This window comes from Eublepharis macularius, chromosome 1 (genome assembly GCF_028583425.1).
Source record: "Eublepharis macularius isolate TG4126 chromosome 1, MPM_Emac_v1.0, whole genome shotgun sequence".
Lineage (NCBI taxonomy): Eukaryota > Metazoa > Chordata > Lepidosauria > Squamata > Eublepharidae > Eublepharis > Eublepharis macularius.
The window spans coordinates 164,653,274-164,670,733 of NC_072790.1; the positions used below are offsets into that span (position 1 = coordinate 164,653,274).

The window sequence follows — 17,460 nt, forward strand, 5'->3', positions numbered from 1 at the left end:
CAATTCAGGAGTCGAGATACCTCTATTTGAAAGGTGTGAGATCGCATTCCACCATGTCGGCTGAATTGTGCTTTTGCTGTGAACTTGTCTGTCTTGGCTAGGAGGTGCCTTCTAACTATTAGATGCTTGAAGGCTAGCAGCACCAACCTAACTGCACACAGCTCAAGCCAAATGATGCTGTGTTTCCATTCCCTCAATGTCCACTTCCCCTGGGTTGTCAGAACCAGGGGAGCTGAACAAAAGTTGCTCCCTTGTCCAAATTCTGCCAGTTGCACCACAAAGTCAGGGATCTGTGTAGCTCTGGTAAAACTGGCAGTCTTCTGTGACAATGACTTAGAATGTTCTATTGGAACTGTCCAGAGTCCACAGAAGGGAATATGGATAGAAACGGGTCCACTGAACCATGTCCATGGCTGAGACAATGAGGTCCAGAATTTTGATTAAAGCCATCTTCTGCCTTCTTGGTTGCAGGTCTCTGAACAACCTGGACTAGGCTGACTTGTTTCTCCTTTGTAAGGAGGTAACAATCCTTGCTTCCAGATGGATAATGTCCTGAGTCAGGTTTAGATGGCTTTTGGAGATATTCCCTAGGAAACCTTGATGGTACAGAATAGGTCAGGTATTGTCTAGATTCCACTGAGTACTCTTCCTAGATGGGCATCGTATTCTTTGTGGACACCCAGGGAGATGAAAAGAGGCATTATACTGGTAGTGGAAACCCTTATAGGTGAAGCAAAGGAACTACCTGAAAGTAAAGTGCATTGGAACATGCAAGTATGCTTTTCTGAGTGTGACTGAGGTCACCTTGATGGAGAGCTTCTAGGATGGATCTGAAGGATTCCATTCAAAATTCCATTTGACTACCATCTTGTTGACAGACTTCAAATCTAGAATTGCTCTCCATTCACCTGATTTCTTTGGCACTAGGAATAGAATGAGATAGATTCCCTTGAAGAGCTGATTCTAAGGCACCAGATCCATGGCTCCAATCTGCAAGAATACGGCCTGAGACATCAGGGAATTTTGCAGAGGATTCCTGGATCCGGGAGAAGGGACCAACTTGAGGATGGCTTACAAACTCTTATCTAGTAACCTGACTGAACAATTTTTCTGTGCTATCTGTCATGTTGGGATCAGTACCAAACATGGCTGAACCACTGCATCCTAATAATACAGTCAGGTAGAGCCAGACTTTTTGCTGAATAGACCATTGTCCTGGGTTGACGGGCGGGGAGGAGGGGGGTTAAGGCTAAACTTTTTCTTGTTCCAAGGTGGCTTGGAGCCTCTGTTGTCCCTTTCCTCAAAGGAAGAGTGAAAGAGACAAAGGAACTCTGCTATCTGTTCTCTCTGTCTCTAGCTGATGAAAAGGAGCTGGATGTCATAGCCTTCCTTTTATCCTCAGTTGATCTCAACTAAAACTTTTTCCAGAGCTGGATCTTCTGGCTAAGATATTTTTCTTTGGAGAGATTAGACTTGGAAAGGTTGACCTTCCAGTGTTTAAGACAGACTGCTGTGAATGACAATGTTGTCCGCTTGAGCTCAGGAACTGAACTGGAGAACATCATGAAAGACATCTGCCTTGAATTCCACTGTCTCCTGGTAGGGTTCATGTTGCTCTCCCTGCAAAGGGGAGGGCAATTAAAAACCCTCTGCAAATGGACCATTCTCTAGGACATTGTTGTGGAGTCTGGAGAGGAATTTGCAGAACCAGCTGGTGACCAGGCAGAGAGAACATGGTCCCCTCTGTGTGCTGCCAAGGCCTCTTTTTAGTGTATGGGAGACCTCCTGAGGTCAAACACTGCCTCTCTTATGGTGCCTGTTCTCCTGCTTTACCCTCTTGGATCTCTCCCGCTACTGAGTTGGAAATTGACAAGGCACAAATCCTTGGAGGTCTGGAGTCATTATAAAAGGTGGGCATGGTATAAAGGGTGTTTGAGGGAGAAGCCCTGCTGCAACCAATCACAAACACTTAGAAAAGGTGGGAAGCCAGTGTTCTGAGCAAACAGAAGCATTCCCATTACATTGGGGGGACAATCATAAGTTGCAGCCATGCAGCTTTGAGCTGCCTGCAAAGGCACTAAAATGGGAGGCCATCCTGGGCAATCCACTGGCAGGGGGTGAGGGTGGCTGCCTCTGCTGATGAAGTTGGAACTGATCCAGAGCAAGCCTGCCTGCTGGTTCCCACCGAGGTCTCAGGGGAGGGCCAGAAAGGTTTTTCAGTACATTTGATGCCTGAGCAGGCAAAACCGGAGCCTCAGATGTTGCTAGGCCTAGGTGGAGCCAGGGGGATCCAGGAAATCCTGGCCAATTGCTCAGTACTTGGGGTGACAATGGCATGGCCTGGTGCCAATCACCACAAACCCATGCTGGGATGATGGCTTGGCTTGGCGCAGTTCCGATGCTGTGTGCTGCAAAGATCTTGCCTTTGAAGGAGTCTTGGCCTTCTTCCTCTTGGTCACTGCAGCTAGAAATTTTAAGGTCTAGAACTCTAGATAACAGAGAAAAATCTCTTTCACTTTCTTCTTTCCTGCGTGGAGTGAGCAGAGCAATGGATTGGGGAAAGTCTGCTCTGTATGGGTCCTCTTAAGGATCATTTTAATTAGCATAAGCCCTGCCTTGGAGTGAGTAGGAGGTGTTACCCAGAGAAGGTTGACTTTCCCCCAGTGAAGGAGAATGATCACAATTATCTGCTGCATCATGTAAGCCATACTTGAAGTACCAATTCACATCTCAATTATTCCTAAAAGTACTGCACAAAAACCTGGTTGAAGGAAACCAATTAAGAATACCATTCTACAGGCAAGGCTGAGAAAACCGATTATCCCTTTTTATTTGCAATTTTTAAGAAACAAGATTACAAATTTGCTAGAAAGGAACTATAGTACAGTGAAGTAGGCCAGTTTCCAGAGCAATGTGGGCCAGCACTCACAACAATGGAAGATTTCTGGAAATCAGGAGATAGAAGAGACTTATCCCAATGAATTTCAGCAGATCTATTATGTTCCAAACCAAGATCTATCAGTAGCAGGGTCCCCTGGTGCCTGGTGGTGAGCAAACTCTTGGCATTTTGCCCCCATTCTCAGGTGGCGGCAAGCCACTTGGTAATCACCCGCCACCAGTAGGCAACCAAGGCAAACACATGGCACATGTGCTCCCAGCAGTGTGGCACAGAGTGGTAAGCGGCAGTACTGCAGCCCAAGCTCTGTTCACGACCTGAGTTCGATCCTGGCGGAAGCCAGGTTCAGGTAACCAGCTCAAGGTTGACTCAGCCTTCCATCCTTCCAAAGTCGGTAAAATGAGTACCCAGTTTCCTGGAGGCAAAGTTTAGATGACTGGGGAAGGCAATGGCAAAACACCCCGTAAAAAGTCTGCCAAGAAAACGTCGTGATGCGACGTCCCCCCATGGGTCAGTAATGACTTGGTGCTTGCACAGGGAACTACCTTTACCTTTTTTTTTTTTACCTCAGGTGGCAGCAAGCCACTTGGTAATCACCCGCCACCAGTAGGCAACCAAGGCAAACACATGGCACATGTGCTCCCAGCAGTGTGCAATGGTATCACTTCCAGAAGCGTCATTGTCATGCTGGCTGCAGGAGTGCTCCTGTGCTTCATGTGGTGTTGATTTTGGCCCCAAACAGGCCAATTCTCAAAGAATGCTGGCACAAAGTGTGGGAGCACTCCCATGGTCAGCATGACGACATCACTTCCAGAAGTGACATTGTCACATAGAGGTTGGGAGTGCTATAGAAGGTTGGGAGTGCTATTTTGTGCAAAGAAAATAATTCCAGTGAGTACCATCCCCTGCCAGTTGCTTAGGGAGACCTGGCAACCTTAACCAGAATACTGATCTTCCATCTGCCCACCCCTGATGTTCAAAGTTGGCTTATTAATCTGCTTGTAGCTTTAACACACACCAGTATCTTCCATGGCACAAGGGTTAAGCAAGCAGCACACTAGCGTTTAATAATTATGTAAACTGATATTAAATAATGAAGGATAGGAATAGGAGACATTAACTGCCTAGAATGTATCCTTTAAAAATGTTTGCCCATTAGAGAACCCATGTGATATAGTAATTAAGAGTGTCAGTCTAGGATCTCGGAGATCCAGGTTTGAATTCCCACTTTACCATGGAAGCTCACTGGGTGACCTTGGGCCAGTCATATACTCTCAGCCTCACCTACACCTTACAGGGTTGTTATGAGGATAAAATAGACATGAAGATAATCATGTAAGCTGTTTTGGGTCATCACTGGAGAGAAAGGCAGAGTATAAATGAAGCAAATAAATAAATTTAATTTTTCAAAGAAAGATCAAAAATCCTCACTTTCTTCCCCAACCCTTTACTTCTTCGATATGTATTGTTACCTCCAGTTTGCATGTGGGGAGGTAGTCTTTTAAAACTAAAATTCATAATGTTTTGCCTTGTGATAGTTTACAAAACTTAAAATTTGTTTTTGGTGCTCTGCTTTATGTACACTTTTCTCATAAGAGCCCCAATTAAAAACTGCTAACCTTGGGGGGGGGGCACAAAAATCTAATATGGCAGCACAGTAAGAAAAGTCTAAAATCTTTTAAAAGTTAAAGGCAATAAAATCAAACTTCCCTCATCACTGCCAGCTAAAATGAAGATCAAACTGAAAGATCTAATTTCACTAAAATGCAGAGAAGCTAATACAGCCTGTCAGTGCGCAGAGGATTCCACAACCTGGAAGACAACACTGCTGCCTTGTATACTCCTGATTATTTGACTTTGCATACTGATTCAGCCTACCGAAACCATCCCCAGCAGATCAGAGCACTCTGGAAGAGGCAACACCCCTTCAGAGGGAAAAGGCCCAAGCAGGCTGTGTACTTGCTTGTCACATATGGATTAGGATAACAGTTTTAGACTTTCAATGTTACAAAGAAATCTTTAGACCAAAATACTGTGATCGTGTACTGAGATATTTGCTACCAACTGTGTACTCTATGTTGTTTGGTTTGATTTAAAATTTCCAAGATCCTTGTTGCTTTTGGTCTGTCACACGGGTTTTCTGAAAGCATTTTCTTAATTAGGGCTCCCTGAAAAAAATAATTAAAATATTAGTAAGAAAAAATTGTAATGGAAGATGGATTCAAAAAATTATGAAATTATGAAAAATTTACTGCAGTATACCTCTGTTGGAAAATCCTCATTAAATGTTTGTGAAAATCTGCATTTTCTTATGTTAGGCCACTCCTGGGAAAAAAATCACAGAGATAAAATACAAGTTAAGAAAAGCTCCACCAACACAATTTTCACTGGCTAAATTGAAAATTGTAATTCTGAAATAGACACCATCTGCCTATTCCCCTGAACTTGGCCAAATAAATGCCTCTTACATTCATAACTGGATAGAGCAGAAGCAAGTGTGCATGTATACCTTAACGCCTAAGGAATGGAGTAGGTAACGATAAAAATTATATCAACACAGAAAGCATATCAAATAAAAGATGTGTGGATTCTTTCGGTAATGGGTAGCGATATAGTGCTTTTTTAAATCCTGTTTTTCAGTTTCAAGAGATGTTTTTAAAAATCTTTCATGATGGACACAAAAGAGTAGTAATGCAAAAGAAGTGTCTTAGAAATACATTTGGCATTCAACATAGCTATATAATATTTTATATAACAGACAGGAGGTCCTTTAAGTGCAGGATATCAAAAATACCTAGAATCCTGAAGTCTGTCATATGTAAATGGATTACTAGAAGAAGAAAGATAACCCCTGAAAATGTGAAAAATGTTTAAGACCCAAGGCTTAGAGAGTCCCTTCTCTAAACACTCAAGTGTACATCCCTGTATGGTTAAAATACTTCCAAGCCACCAATAAAGCTGAGATTTTGTACACAGCCACAAAAGTGGGATACTTTGGCCCCCTCCCGGCCGGCAGCCAAGGGCTTGAGGCCGGGGGCCGCATTTGCCGCCGCGGAGAAAAAGCGGCAGCATTCCCCCGGCCTCGTAGGGCCTTGTGGGAGGAGGCGGGGCTTGGCGCCTTAACAGCACAGCCCTGCCCCCGACTCCGCACTCGCCGCCTCGTGCTCAGCCCACCCGCCTGCCCAGTGACGGTGCAGGTTGCTAACCAGTCGCCTTATGGGGGCTAGGTAGGAATTTTCCCTTTTTTCCCTGATTGGCCTTGGGAACTAAGTTTTTCACCTACCTTGCACTTCTTACTGGAGCTGTGGCTATTGGCTATGGTGGTGCTGTATAGGTTATCACTGGCAGGATTTAGTTGGGGGGATGTTAGCGGGATGGTGAGTACCCTTGGCACATCCCCATTGGTGGGGATATTGGGGGCCTGTCAGGATCAGCTGGCATGCTTTGCGGCAGCCAGTTGAGAGGGCAGGCTGCCTGGTGGGAGCCCCTGGAAAAGTCCTGCCCTCATGCTCTGCGGTGGGGGTGCTTGGAGCTTTAAGGGGGAAACCATGCACCAGGCTGGCCGGATCCCAGCCATGCAGTTGGATGGTTTGTATCCGGGGCAGCGGGTCTCGCCCAGACAGGTCAAGGCGGGGTCCTGGGGAGTGACCCCAGGGCTTGACCTGTACCGCTGGTTAGGCCCTCGCCAGGTTTCACTGGTTGCAGTTCATGTTGTTGCCATAAATAAAAAGTGGCCCTTTATTACCCAAGCCTTGTGTCTGCCTCTTTATTTCAACTGGGGGGGGGGGGATATACATCTAATGGTTAGAACTAGTGATGTTTTTTATCCCTTAACAGGCAAAGATCCCAGCACAGATTTTTCCTATACACTGCGGGGTGGGGAATGTTGGGATGTAAAAACAGTGGCAGAACAGAGGGAAATTGTGCCGCATCTTTACTTGAATCAGACTATGATTTGGGAGAAGGGTACTTCAGTAACAGATGGAATAAGTCTCTACAAACTTGAAGAATGCAAGCTCAGAGTTCTGTATCACACTCTGTGGGTGGCAACTGTGAATACTAGTGGCTCTATGGAAGTGGACCTCTGTTTGTTGATCCAAGAGAACTGGGCTGTACCCTCTGGCATATACATTCCCTGCATACACTGATTCCAGTAGAGAAAGGAAAAGAACCTGCTTGTGGCAATTGTCCGGGGTCAGCAGCCCAGCCCCCGGACTTGCTGGCAGACAGCGGCAGGGGGCAGCCAGGAGACAGCAGTTCAGCTGCTCTGTCTGGCAAACAGAGCCAGACCCTGCCTACTCCAGGGGGAAGGGGCAAAAGGCCAAAGCCTCAGAAGGCTGGAGGGAGCAGGGAGAAGCCAGCTAGTCCCACCCACCATGGGGGAGAAAGGGGGCTAAGCAGGCTAGAGGAAAAGGGCCAAGGCAAGGGGAACAGGGACACAGCAACAGCCCAGACAGAGCCCTTACCTTCCAAGGAGGAGAAGCAGCCACCACAGCCCAGAGCCACACCCTGGCTAGAGGACAGCAGCCTGGCTCAGGAGGTGCTAGGAGCCAAGCCCCTCCAGGTGGAGCTGCCACAGGCATTCTGGGGGAGGAGATGGGTAGCCCCTCCCAGCATCAATGAACAGGCAGCACAGAAGCTGGCCAGGGCAGCTCCTCGCGAGCAAGGCCAGACAGGCTCAGCAGCACAAAAGCTGGCCAGGGCAGCTCCTCGCGAGCAAGGCCAGGCAGGCTCAGCAGCACAGAAGCCGGCTGGGGCAGCTCCTCGTGAGCAAGGCCAAGGAGACCTCAGCTGGGGATGGCTCGCATTCAACCCCACCCTGCCAGCAAGGCAAGGAAGCCAAGAAGGGATTAGTGGTAGGAGGGAAACACCTGAGGGAAGGCACAGCTGGGCCAAGTCAGGAGAGGGAACAAGCCTAGAAGGAGGGCAGGGCGGGGAAAGGAAGCCCTATATAAGGTGGCTAGGAAGAGCTCTGAGGTGGTGGGTGTGAGTGAGGAGTGATGATGTGGAGTGAGAGCAGTAGGATGCAAGGGTGGTGGCTTGCAGGAGAGTTCTGGAAGGAGGAGATGAAGGAGGATGCAGAGGGTAAGCAGGCCAGGTTGAGCAGGCCAGCGAGTGGACTGAGAGGGAGTCTGGGTGAGGTATACCGCCCCTCCTTCCACAGAGCAGGGTCCTGCAGAGTCCCTGGCCCCCCTGTGACGTCAGGAGCAGACTGCCCAGTGCCACGCCCAGTGGCAGCCGCAGCAAGCCCTGACAAGTTGGTGGCCCGTACGGGGAAGGTCGTTCCAACGCAGGCGCCAGGCGAGGGGATGCATCCCAATGCCACTGCAGAGCTCAGACCATGGCTAGAGGCACACCTGGACGAGGTGTGGAGGAAGCTGGAGGCAACCTTCCAAGCAGCTCAGGTGAAGCTAGCACAGGCGGTGGAACACCAGATACAAGCCTGCACCCCCACAGCCACTCCACCAGTGGTATGCGCATTCGCGTGGGAAATTAACCCACCAGCCGGCAAGGCGGTGCAGGGGCTGTGCGCCACCGTGAGAATAGGACGGCAGACCCTACAAGCCCTATTGGACTCAGGGAGCGCAGTATCAGCAATTCGTTCCCAACTTATCCCAGCTGACACCCCAGTGCATCGCTGGGTCCCGGTGACAGACGTGATGGGCCGCACCCAGCCGTACCCTATGGTCTGGATCACAGTGGAATACCTGGGAGCGCTCCGCCGCCTGGAAGTGGCCAAGGTAGCCCACTTACCGCTCCCTATGCTGCTGGGGAGAGATGCCCCGGGGTTCTCCAGGCTACTTAGGGAGGCAGCCGAGGGACGGGCAAACCCACAGGTTGCCCCAGCGCTGCAAGTGGAGGAGGCCCCCGACCCGGATGAGGGTCCCTCTACCAGACCAGGAGCAGGCCCGCAGGCCAAGGAACCAGCGGGACCCCTGGCCGACCGCCCCTTCTGCGAGGCCCAAGGGGCAGATGAGTCCTTACAGCGCTTGCGGGAGACAGCAGCTCGTGAAGAGGACCGAGTGCAGGATGAACGGAGGTCCCAACGGCTTCCCCGCATTGAGAAGCAAGGAGGGGTGTGGGTCCGCCTAGCCCGTGCCCCAAACGGCCAGGGAGAGATCCGCCAGCTACTGGTGCCGGCAGCTTACCGGGCAGAAGTCCTCCGCACGGCCCATGAACACGCTTGGGCCGGGCATCTGGGGCACCACAAGACCCTGAAGAAGATCCTCGAGCAGTTCTTCTGGCCCTCTGTGAACGCGGACGTGAAGGCCCACTGCCGCTCGTGCCCCACCTGTCAGCGGGTGGCAGCCCGGCGCCCACCAAAGGCCCCCCTCTCCCCGCTGCCCGTCATGGAGACGCCCTTCCAGCGCATCGCGATGGACTTTATCGGCCCACTGCCACGCATGCCCCGGGGCCACCGCTTTGCCCTGGTGATTGTGGACTATGCTACACGATTCCCTGAGGTCATCCCGCTTAAGACGATGCAGACCCCGGGGATGATACGAGCCCTGTCCAAGCTTTTTGCCATGGTGGGACTGCCTGATGAAATCTTGACAGACCGGGGGGGGGGCCGTTCCGGGCCAAAGCCATGCGTCAACTCTGCCAGAATTTGGGGATCCGGCAGGTGTTCACCTCGGCATATCACCCTCAGACTGACGGTTTGGCAGAGCGTCTGAACCAGACCGTCAAGGAAGCCTTGAGGAAGATGACACGGGACAAGCCTCGACAGTGGGACCTATACATCGATCCCCTCATGTTCGCCCTTAGGGAGACCCCGCAGGCGTCCACTGGCTTTAGCCCCTTTGAACTGCTGTACGGGGGCAAGCCGCGGGGGATGCTCTCTCGGCTGGCGGAACAGTGGGGTCCCCGCACCAGCAGCCCTGCTCCCCCCATACCGGAGTACATGAGCCAGCTCCGTGGGCGGGTGCAGCAGTCCCAGGCTGAGGCCAACCGCCAGCTGACCCACGCCCAGACAAAGCAGAAGGCGGCCTATGACCGGGGCGCAAGGATGAGGACCTTCCAAGTCGGAGAGAAGGTCCTGGTACACCACTCGGTGTTCCCACGGGAGGAGGGGGACCCATGGAGGGGCCCTTACCAAATTCGGAGGGTGCTGGGCCCCACCACCTATGAGCTGCAGTGCGGGCCAGGCCGACGCCGACGGAGAACCCTGCACGTGAACCTGCTCAAGCGGTGGCATGAGCGGCCAGAGGATGGGTGCGCCTTGGCCGAAGACCCCTTAGACCTCCCAGACAGCGAGCTGCCATGGACCGCTGACGCCCCGGAGTTCGAGGAGCCGAAGGTGGATCCACAGCTCAACCCTGCACAGAAGGCCCAGCTACAGGCCCTGTGGAAGCAAGCGCCCGGGGTCTTTTCAAGACGCCCCGGGGTCACGAACCTGGTGCACCATGCCATCCCCACCCAGCCGGGGCAATCTGCACGGGCAACCTGGCGACCCATCCCCCGGAAGCAGTGGGAGGCGGTGGATCGGGAGACGGAGGAAATGCTGCGCCTGGGGGTGATTGAACCGTCCCGAAGTGAATGGCGCAGCCCCATCGTGTTGGTGCCAAAGCCAGACGGGTCGACTCGCTTCTGCATCGACTACCGGGAACTGAACAAAGTGGCCAAGTTCGACGCATACCCCATGCCGCGGGCGGACGTCCTAGTGGGGCAACTGGGGCCGGCCCGGTACTTGTCCGCCCTCGACCTGACGAAAGGGTACTGGCAGGTACCAGTGCGCCTGGAGGACCGGGAGAAGACGGCCTTCGCCACCCCCCGGGGCCTCTTCCAGTTCCGCCGCATGCCCTTTGGCCTCCACGGGGCAGCGGCTACCTTCCAGCGGCTGGTGGATCAAGTCCTGGGGGACTGTCGGGACTTTGCAATGGCTTACATTGATGACATCGTCATCTTCAGTCCCGACTGGCCCTCCCACCTACAGCACCTGGAGAAAGTCCTCACCGCACTCCAGAAGGCAGGGCTGAAGGCCAACCCCAAGAAGAGCCACTTGGGATTCCAGGAGCTCAAGTACCTGGGATTTGTCATCGGAGGTGGACAGATCCGACCCCCGCCTGAAAAGGTGGCCTCCATAGGGGATGTGCCCCAACCACAGACCAAGCGTCAGCTCAGGAGGTTTCTGGGGCTTCTTGGCTACTACGGGCGCTTCATCCCCCATTTTGCGACCCGCTCAGCCCCCCTGACGGACTGTCTGAAGAAGGGCAGCCCTAGTCGCCTCAGCTGGACGCCGGAGCGGGAGGCTGCCTTCCAGGACTTACGCACTGCACTATCGGACACCACCAAGCTCTGGAATCCGGACTTTGAGAAACCCTTCGTACTGGCAACTGACGCATCGGCCTCAGGCCTGGGGGCGGTCCTGATGCAGGAGCAAGATGGAGGGAGGGTGCCCGTCTTGTTCCTGAGCCGCAAGCTCCAGCCAGCGGAGCAGAAGTATGCCACCATTGAGAGGGAGGCCCTTGCCATCAAATGGGCCGTGGGGGCTTTGCGGTATTATCTGGCGAATAACCCCTTTACATTGGTGACAGACCATGCACCCCTCCAATGGATGCACCGGATGAAAGAGCACAACCCTCGCATCCTGAGGTGGTACCTGTCTCTACTGCCATACCGGTTCACCATTACCTACCGCCGGGGGACCAGCCATAGGGATGCGGACTTCATGTCACGGCTCTTCGAGCCAGACCCCCCCGAGCCAGCGTCCAGGCTAAGAGGGGGTGTGTGTCCGGGGTCAGCAGCCCAGCCCCCGGACTTGCTGGCAGACAGCGGCAGGGGGCAGCCGGGAGACAGCAGTTCAGCTGCTCTGTCTGGCAAACAGAGCCAGACCCTGCCTACTCCAGGGGGAAGGGGCAAAAGGCCAAAGCCTCAGAAGGCTGGAGGGAGCAGGGAGAAGCCAGCTAGTCCCACCCACCATGGGGGAGAAAGGGGGCTAAGCAGGCTAGAGGAAAAGGGCCAAGGCAAGGGGAACAGGGACACAGCAACAGCCCAGACAGAGCCCTTACCTTCCAAGGAGGAGAAGCAGCCACCACAGCCCAGAGCCACACCCTGGCTAGAGGACAGCAGCCTGGCTCAGGAGGTGCTAGGAGCCAAGCCCCTCCAGGTGGAGCTGCCACAGGCATTCTGGGGGAGGAGATGGGTAGCCCCTCCCAGCATCAATGAACAGGCAGCACAGAAGCTGGCCAGGGCAGCTCCTCGCGAGCAAGGCCAGACAGGCTCAGCAGCACAAAAGCTGGCCAGGGCAGCTCCTCGCGAGCAAGGCCAGGCAGGCTCAGCAGCACAGAAGCCGGCTGGGGCAGCTCCTCGTGAGCAAGGCCAAGGAGACCTCAGCTGGGGATGGCTCGCATTCAACCCCACCCTGCCAGCAAGGCAAGGAAGCCAAGAAGGGATTAGTGGTAGGAGGGAAACACCTGAGGGAAGGCACAGCTGGGCCAAGTCAGGAGAGGGAACAAGCCTAGAAGGAGGGCAGGGCAGGGAAAGGAAGCCCTATATAAGGTGGCTAGGAAGAGCTCTGAGGTGGTGGGTGTGAGTGAGGAGTGATGATGTGGAGTGAGAGCAGTAGGATGCAAGGGTGGTGGCTTGCAGGAGAGTTCTGGAAGGAGGAGATGAAGGAGGATGCAGAGGGTAAGCAGGCCAGGTTGAGCAGGCCAGCGAGTGGACTGAGAGGGAGTCTGGGTGAGGTATACCGCCCCTCCTTCCACAGAGCAGGGTCCTGCAGAGTCCCTGGCCCCCCTGTGACGTCAGGAGCAGACTGCCCAGTGCCACGCCCAGTGGCAGCCGCAGCAAGCCCTGACAGCAATTTCCTGTGAACAATCAATAAAAACCCAAGCCTTTGTCAGAATTGTGTCTGTCTCTTCATTCCGAATGGGGGGGGGGGACAAAAATCTCTTTTCTACATAAGTAAGTGCTGGAGCAGCAGAGGTACCAGAACAAATAACTCCAAGATGTTTCCAGTTACTTTTTTCATAGGCTCACTTCCATTGGCAATTTTCTTCTACTGCATGCATTTATGGGATTCCTTTTTGGAATACTTTTCCTATGCATTTATCTTAAGTAAAACATGGAGGTAAAAATTAAGAGGGTTTTCTGATAGCTTACCTTGGATTTCTCAGTTTCTGTTTTAAATATGTGAAGCATTTCATACAAAATTAATCCTAAAGGAAAGATATCCACTTCTTTTCCATATCTGTTCCCTGCCTGCAAAGTATACAAAATATCACATGTACATTTCTATGTCTTAAGAATAAGTTTCAACAGGACATTTTCAAAGAGCTTAATCTCATCGACTTTACAAAAGTAAAATCTAACATGAGGGACAAGTTTGTCTAAACATAAAATATGTATAATTTTCAAAACTACTAGGAACTTCCAGAATGAACAGAAAGACAAAAGCTTAACTTCATAACAAGCCAGTAATATAGCAAGACCTCATCACATTCTTTGAGTATGTTTCCTGCTAATTTTATAAAGGCCTTGCAAAGTGTTATCAGAACCACAATCATAAAATTGCGATTGATGTGAAGTCACACTACAGCACAGATCACTCAGAGTTGGTCCATGTGGACACAAAACAAATGACTAGCTTCCCTAGGAAAAATGTGTCAATGCATGTACACAAAACAGGCTTAAAAAGAATTACCTGTTCAGGGGCCATATAACGTTTTGTCCCTCTGTTTTCTGTTCGAAGTACTGATAGATCATCTACACTTGATGTTACCAATCCAAAATCACCTATCTTTATTTTATCTTCTCTAGATATTAATATATTTAGAGGCTAGAAATGAAAAACACATATTAAGATTTGTTATATTTTTTTTAAAAATCTATTTCTAGTTATACAGTTATACATGGTTACATTTGGCCAGCACAACAAACAAACATAAAGCCAGGATGTGCATAAATGCAGTTTGTTTCTGAGCTCATATTTACACTTCTCCATTTTTGAATAGAGAATCTCACTTAGAAACTGCCCATGATGCAGGCTACTAACAGCATGCTACCAACAATTACTCTTCTAGGTGTTAACAGTCCAAACAGTCTCCTAATTCACCTCAAACTTAACAACTCCCTAGTATACCAAAGAGCAAATGTGCTGTGATGGGAAGGCAGAAGACACATAGATCCAGAAAGCTCAAGATTTTAGGCCATCACTGAGGGCTATTCAGACATTCAGAATCTCTCAGAGCAGACTAAGTTCCATAGGTCTACAGTGATGGACCGTCTTAATGGGTCACTATAATCTATCCCCGTCTTACCCGTGGGAAATCTATACAGAGGATCCACTGATGAAGGCAAAGAAAAAATACCACCTATTATTCATAGTACCCAAGCTGCAAACTCTGAGGACTAAGTCTGGAATTCCTTAAGCAATTTCTCCTGAGGTGCAGACTGGCATTCAAAGGCTTTCCAACTTTATCAGTTTAGAAATACACAATTTCACAGAGCTTTGTGGATCAGACATACTCACAGCAAAACAATGTACACTTAAGTACAATGTACTTTCTTGTAAGTGCAGCTGAGAGAGAAATACTTTTGACCTAGGGGGTTGGAAATATGTTTCGTTCTGGCAGACAAGAGTCTGAATGTACTAAACAAAGAATAAGAAAGACTATATAAAAGAATGAGCATCATATATGTTTAGGTTTGTTTGTGGTTTTAAATTAGTATTACCTAAACTTAGCCTCTGGGATGAGATGGGACAGGACAAATAGAATTCCAGTGCAGAATAAAGCTACCTAACAATTTGTCATCAGCCATTAAATTTTACCTATTATCTATTTACTTACCTTAAGATCTCTATGAATTAAGTTTTTTGAATGAATATACACCACCCCTTTCACTATCTGTTGGAATTTCATTAATGAGTCATCCTTGCAGTTTTCTGTCCCTCTTTTCTGATTCATCCAATCGTCCAGTGTTCCCTTCTCACAAAATTCCATTTTTATGAACAGACATTTATAATCTGTAAGCCGTGAGCTGTAAAAATTAAAAATGTGCCACAATATTAAAATGAAGAATCTGTAAGAGGCCCCTTCACTCACAAATGAAATAAACAAAGTAGAGTTCTACACGTGAAGGACAATCAGGGAATGTACATCACCACCAAAACAATGTGGAAATACACTTTGCCACAACTATGCAATCACAATTTCCCCTTCATCAAACCCCTTCCAAAAATGAGTCACAACTCAAGAGAATCATCAGAATATACCATCTATTGCAGTTAATTTAACATAACTAGACAAATTCCCTCTACAGTGGTCATAAATATATACAATACATATGTCTTATTGGAATAAGCTGTGCACTCTTTCCCCGCTAGTGTGCACTAAACTTCAGTCATACAATGATTCTAAGTTCATCAAGAAAACCGTAATAGGTAAGTCTCTCAAGTAAATGTCCAAAACAATAATCTGAGATGTTTTCCTCATAAGTAATCAATGAGTAATTTCTTTTCAGGTATCGAAGAAGGCACTGTAGAACGCCACAGAGGCGTCCTTCACCCAACTATCAGGGCCGGCGTCTGTAGCCTGTTGTTTCGTCCTATAACCTCTTCCTGGGCGATGACTTTAATACAATACTGTGTGTCTTCTGCTCTGATTCTAGTAAACCATACCTTGCATTGGTGAAGTAACAGGCTGCACACACATTCCCCAGCTGTTACTGCACCAATGCAAGGTATGGTTTACTAGAATCAGAGCAGAAGACACACAGTATTGTATTGAAGTCATCGCCCTTAGTGAAGTCATCGCCCATTAGTGAAATAGGATTGGATACTACTATATTTTCCACTAGTGAAAAAGGGAAGAGGAGCCACTTCTAAAGATGGGCCAAGAATAATGGGGGGAATGAACTGATCTCCCATACGACTCTTCGCTTCAAGATAAATGTCTTTAAAAGATTGCAACATCCTCAATTTAGAGCAGTTATGTTCAACTGCAGAATGTATGCCTCACAACATACATTTCTCAACTTCAATCTACCTCCTCCAGGATACCATATACTATTATGGGATTAAGTTGGCTAATTCTGTCACTCCCATTTTCAAATGCTTAGCCTTTGTTAGGTCATTGGGAGGAAGGGTTTTTCTGAATGGCACTGTATCACATTTACTGATAGGCACAGGATCATAAAGTTTGTAATTAACAGGAATGAGAAAAGATCTGTAACAAATCATGGAGGAGGGAAATTCCATTTTCTTTCTCCTCACCATCAAAATTTTATAAGCAATATTTTACCATCTATCATGGGCAAAGATTTTTGCTACTGTTAGGGAATTTTGGGGTGCTCTATTATTTTCTATATGTGACTGTTTGTGGTCTAAATTGACTAGAGAATTTGTGAATAAAACTCCCCTCTCTCTGTGCCCATCACCCCTCATTCCATCCTGTATTTTGGTTGTAATAACACGATGGCCTGGCTATGCACAGTCAGTTTGTACTCTGAGAACAAATGAAGGCTATAGGGATGGGGTCACAGATGCTTCACTAATGAGTTGGGGATCATAGACTTCATCACCATTTTGCCTTATATATTATCTGCTGCTTTAAATATGTACTCCTATGTACAACTAACGTTCCATGTTGTCTAATGTTAGTCCTAGTTTGAACACTTGATTTATTATTCAGACAAGGAAAGAAGAGGGACCTCATGACTGACAAATAGAGGTGATAAACTTTCCCCCAACAGTTGCCATAGTGTACTTATCAATATTATGATAGAAGAACTCAAATTACATCATGCCATGGATTTACCTATCATCACTTATGCTGTCCTCTGATTCAAAAGTGTCTTTTCCAATCCAGCAACCGTAATACCGGACAATGTTTTCGTGGTCAAGTTCTGCTAGATTTTCCACTTCACGTTCTGCTGCTACGGCGTCTGTTTCTTCACTGGTTGGAAAAAGTTGTTACAAATATTCAAAAAGGTATAACATTCTTGAGTATAAATTAAGTAAGAAGATGGAGAGGAGCAAGATTTTGTAAACATGCAGTTATATACTCTGTTTTATGTTTTTGTCTATTGTCTTTTTCTTTTCATATAAAAACCAAATAACTGTAAAAACAAACATTCAAAAGTGCTACCCTGAAATGATGAGTTATTCTAAAAAACTGTTGTTTATAGGGTTAGATATGAAAAACAAAAAGAGGGAATAATTAGGTAATTATAAATTGTTTTCAAAAATTTTCTGATTTGGAACTCATTGCACAGAAAATATATTAAAAAAATTAAAAAGTAGCACTAGAAAGGCATGATGTTGTATCATTACTATAACTGAGATGTTTTTAAAAATTTCAACCATAAAAATTCCAATCTGATTAAAATAAAAAGATCAGTCTTTACTTTTTTAAAAAACCAACATTTTTATTCACAGAGCACAGAACTGGCATTAACAATCAAAAGAAAAGCTTTCATTTTCTTGCTTACAACTTTAGTAAGATAAAGTTCCATTTACTTGTTTGCTGCTTTTGAATGAAATTGTCCGAAGTCTACAGCCCAGCCCCTGGACTTACCTGGAGAAGAGGACGGGAGACCCCCGGGAGACAGTGGCCCAGATG

General features: G+C 48.4%; 1 protein-coding gene across 2 annotated transcripts in view; it reads right to left on the reverse strand.

Annotated features, from left to right (window-relative positions):
• Window positions 1–2,709: 2,709 nt before the first annotated feature.
• The window catches only part of EIF2AK2 (eukaryotic translation initiation factor 2 alpha kinase 2), a 53,198-nt gene continuing 38,447 nt past the window's right edge, over window positions 2,710–17,460 (reverse strand). For both annotated transcript variants that reach the window (XM_054973785.1, XM_054973869.1), the window contains exons 11-16: window positions 16,657–16,794; window positions 14,689–14,878; window positions 13,542–13,676; window positions 13,001–13,099; window positions 5,159–5,221; window positions 2,710–5,064 (exon numbers count right to left, since the gene is read on the reverse strand). In XM_054973785.1, coding sequence (XP_054829760.1) covers window positions 4,954–5,064; window positions 5,159–5,221; window positions 13,001–13,099; window positions 13,542–13,676; window positions 14,689–14,878; window positions 16,657–16,794 — 736 coding nt within the window. In that variant the 3' untranslated portion in view covers window positions 2,710–4,953. The remainder of the gene's footprint in view (window positions 5,065–5,158; window positions 5,222–13,000; window positions 13,100–13,541; window positions 13,677–14,688; window positions 14,879–16,656; window positions 16,795–17,460) is intronic.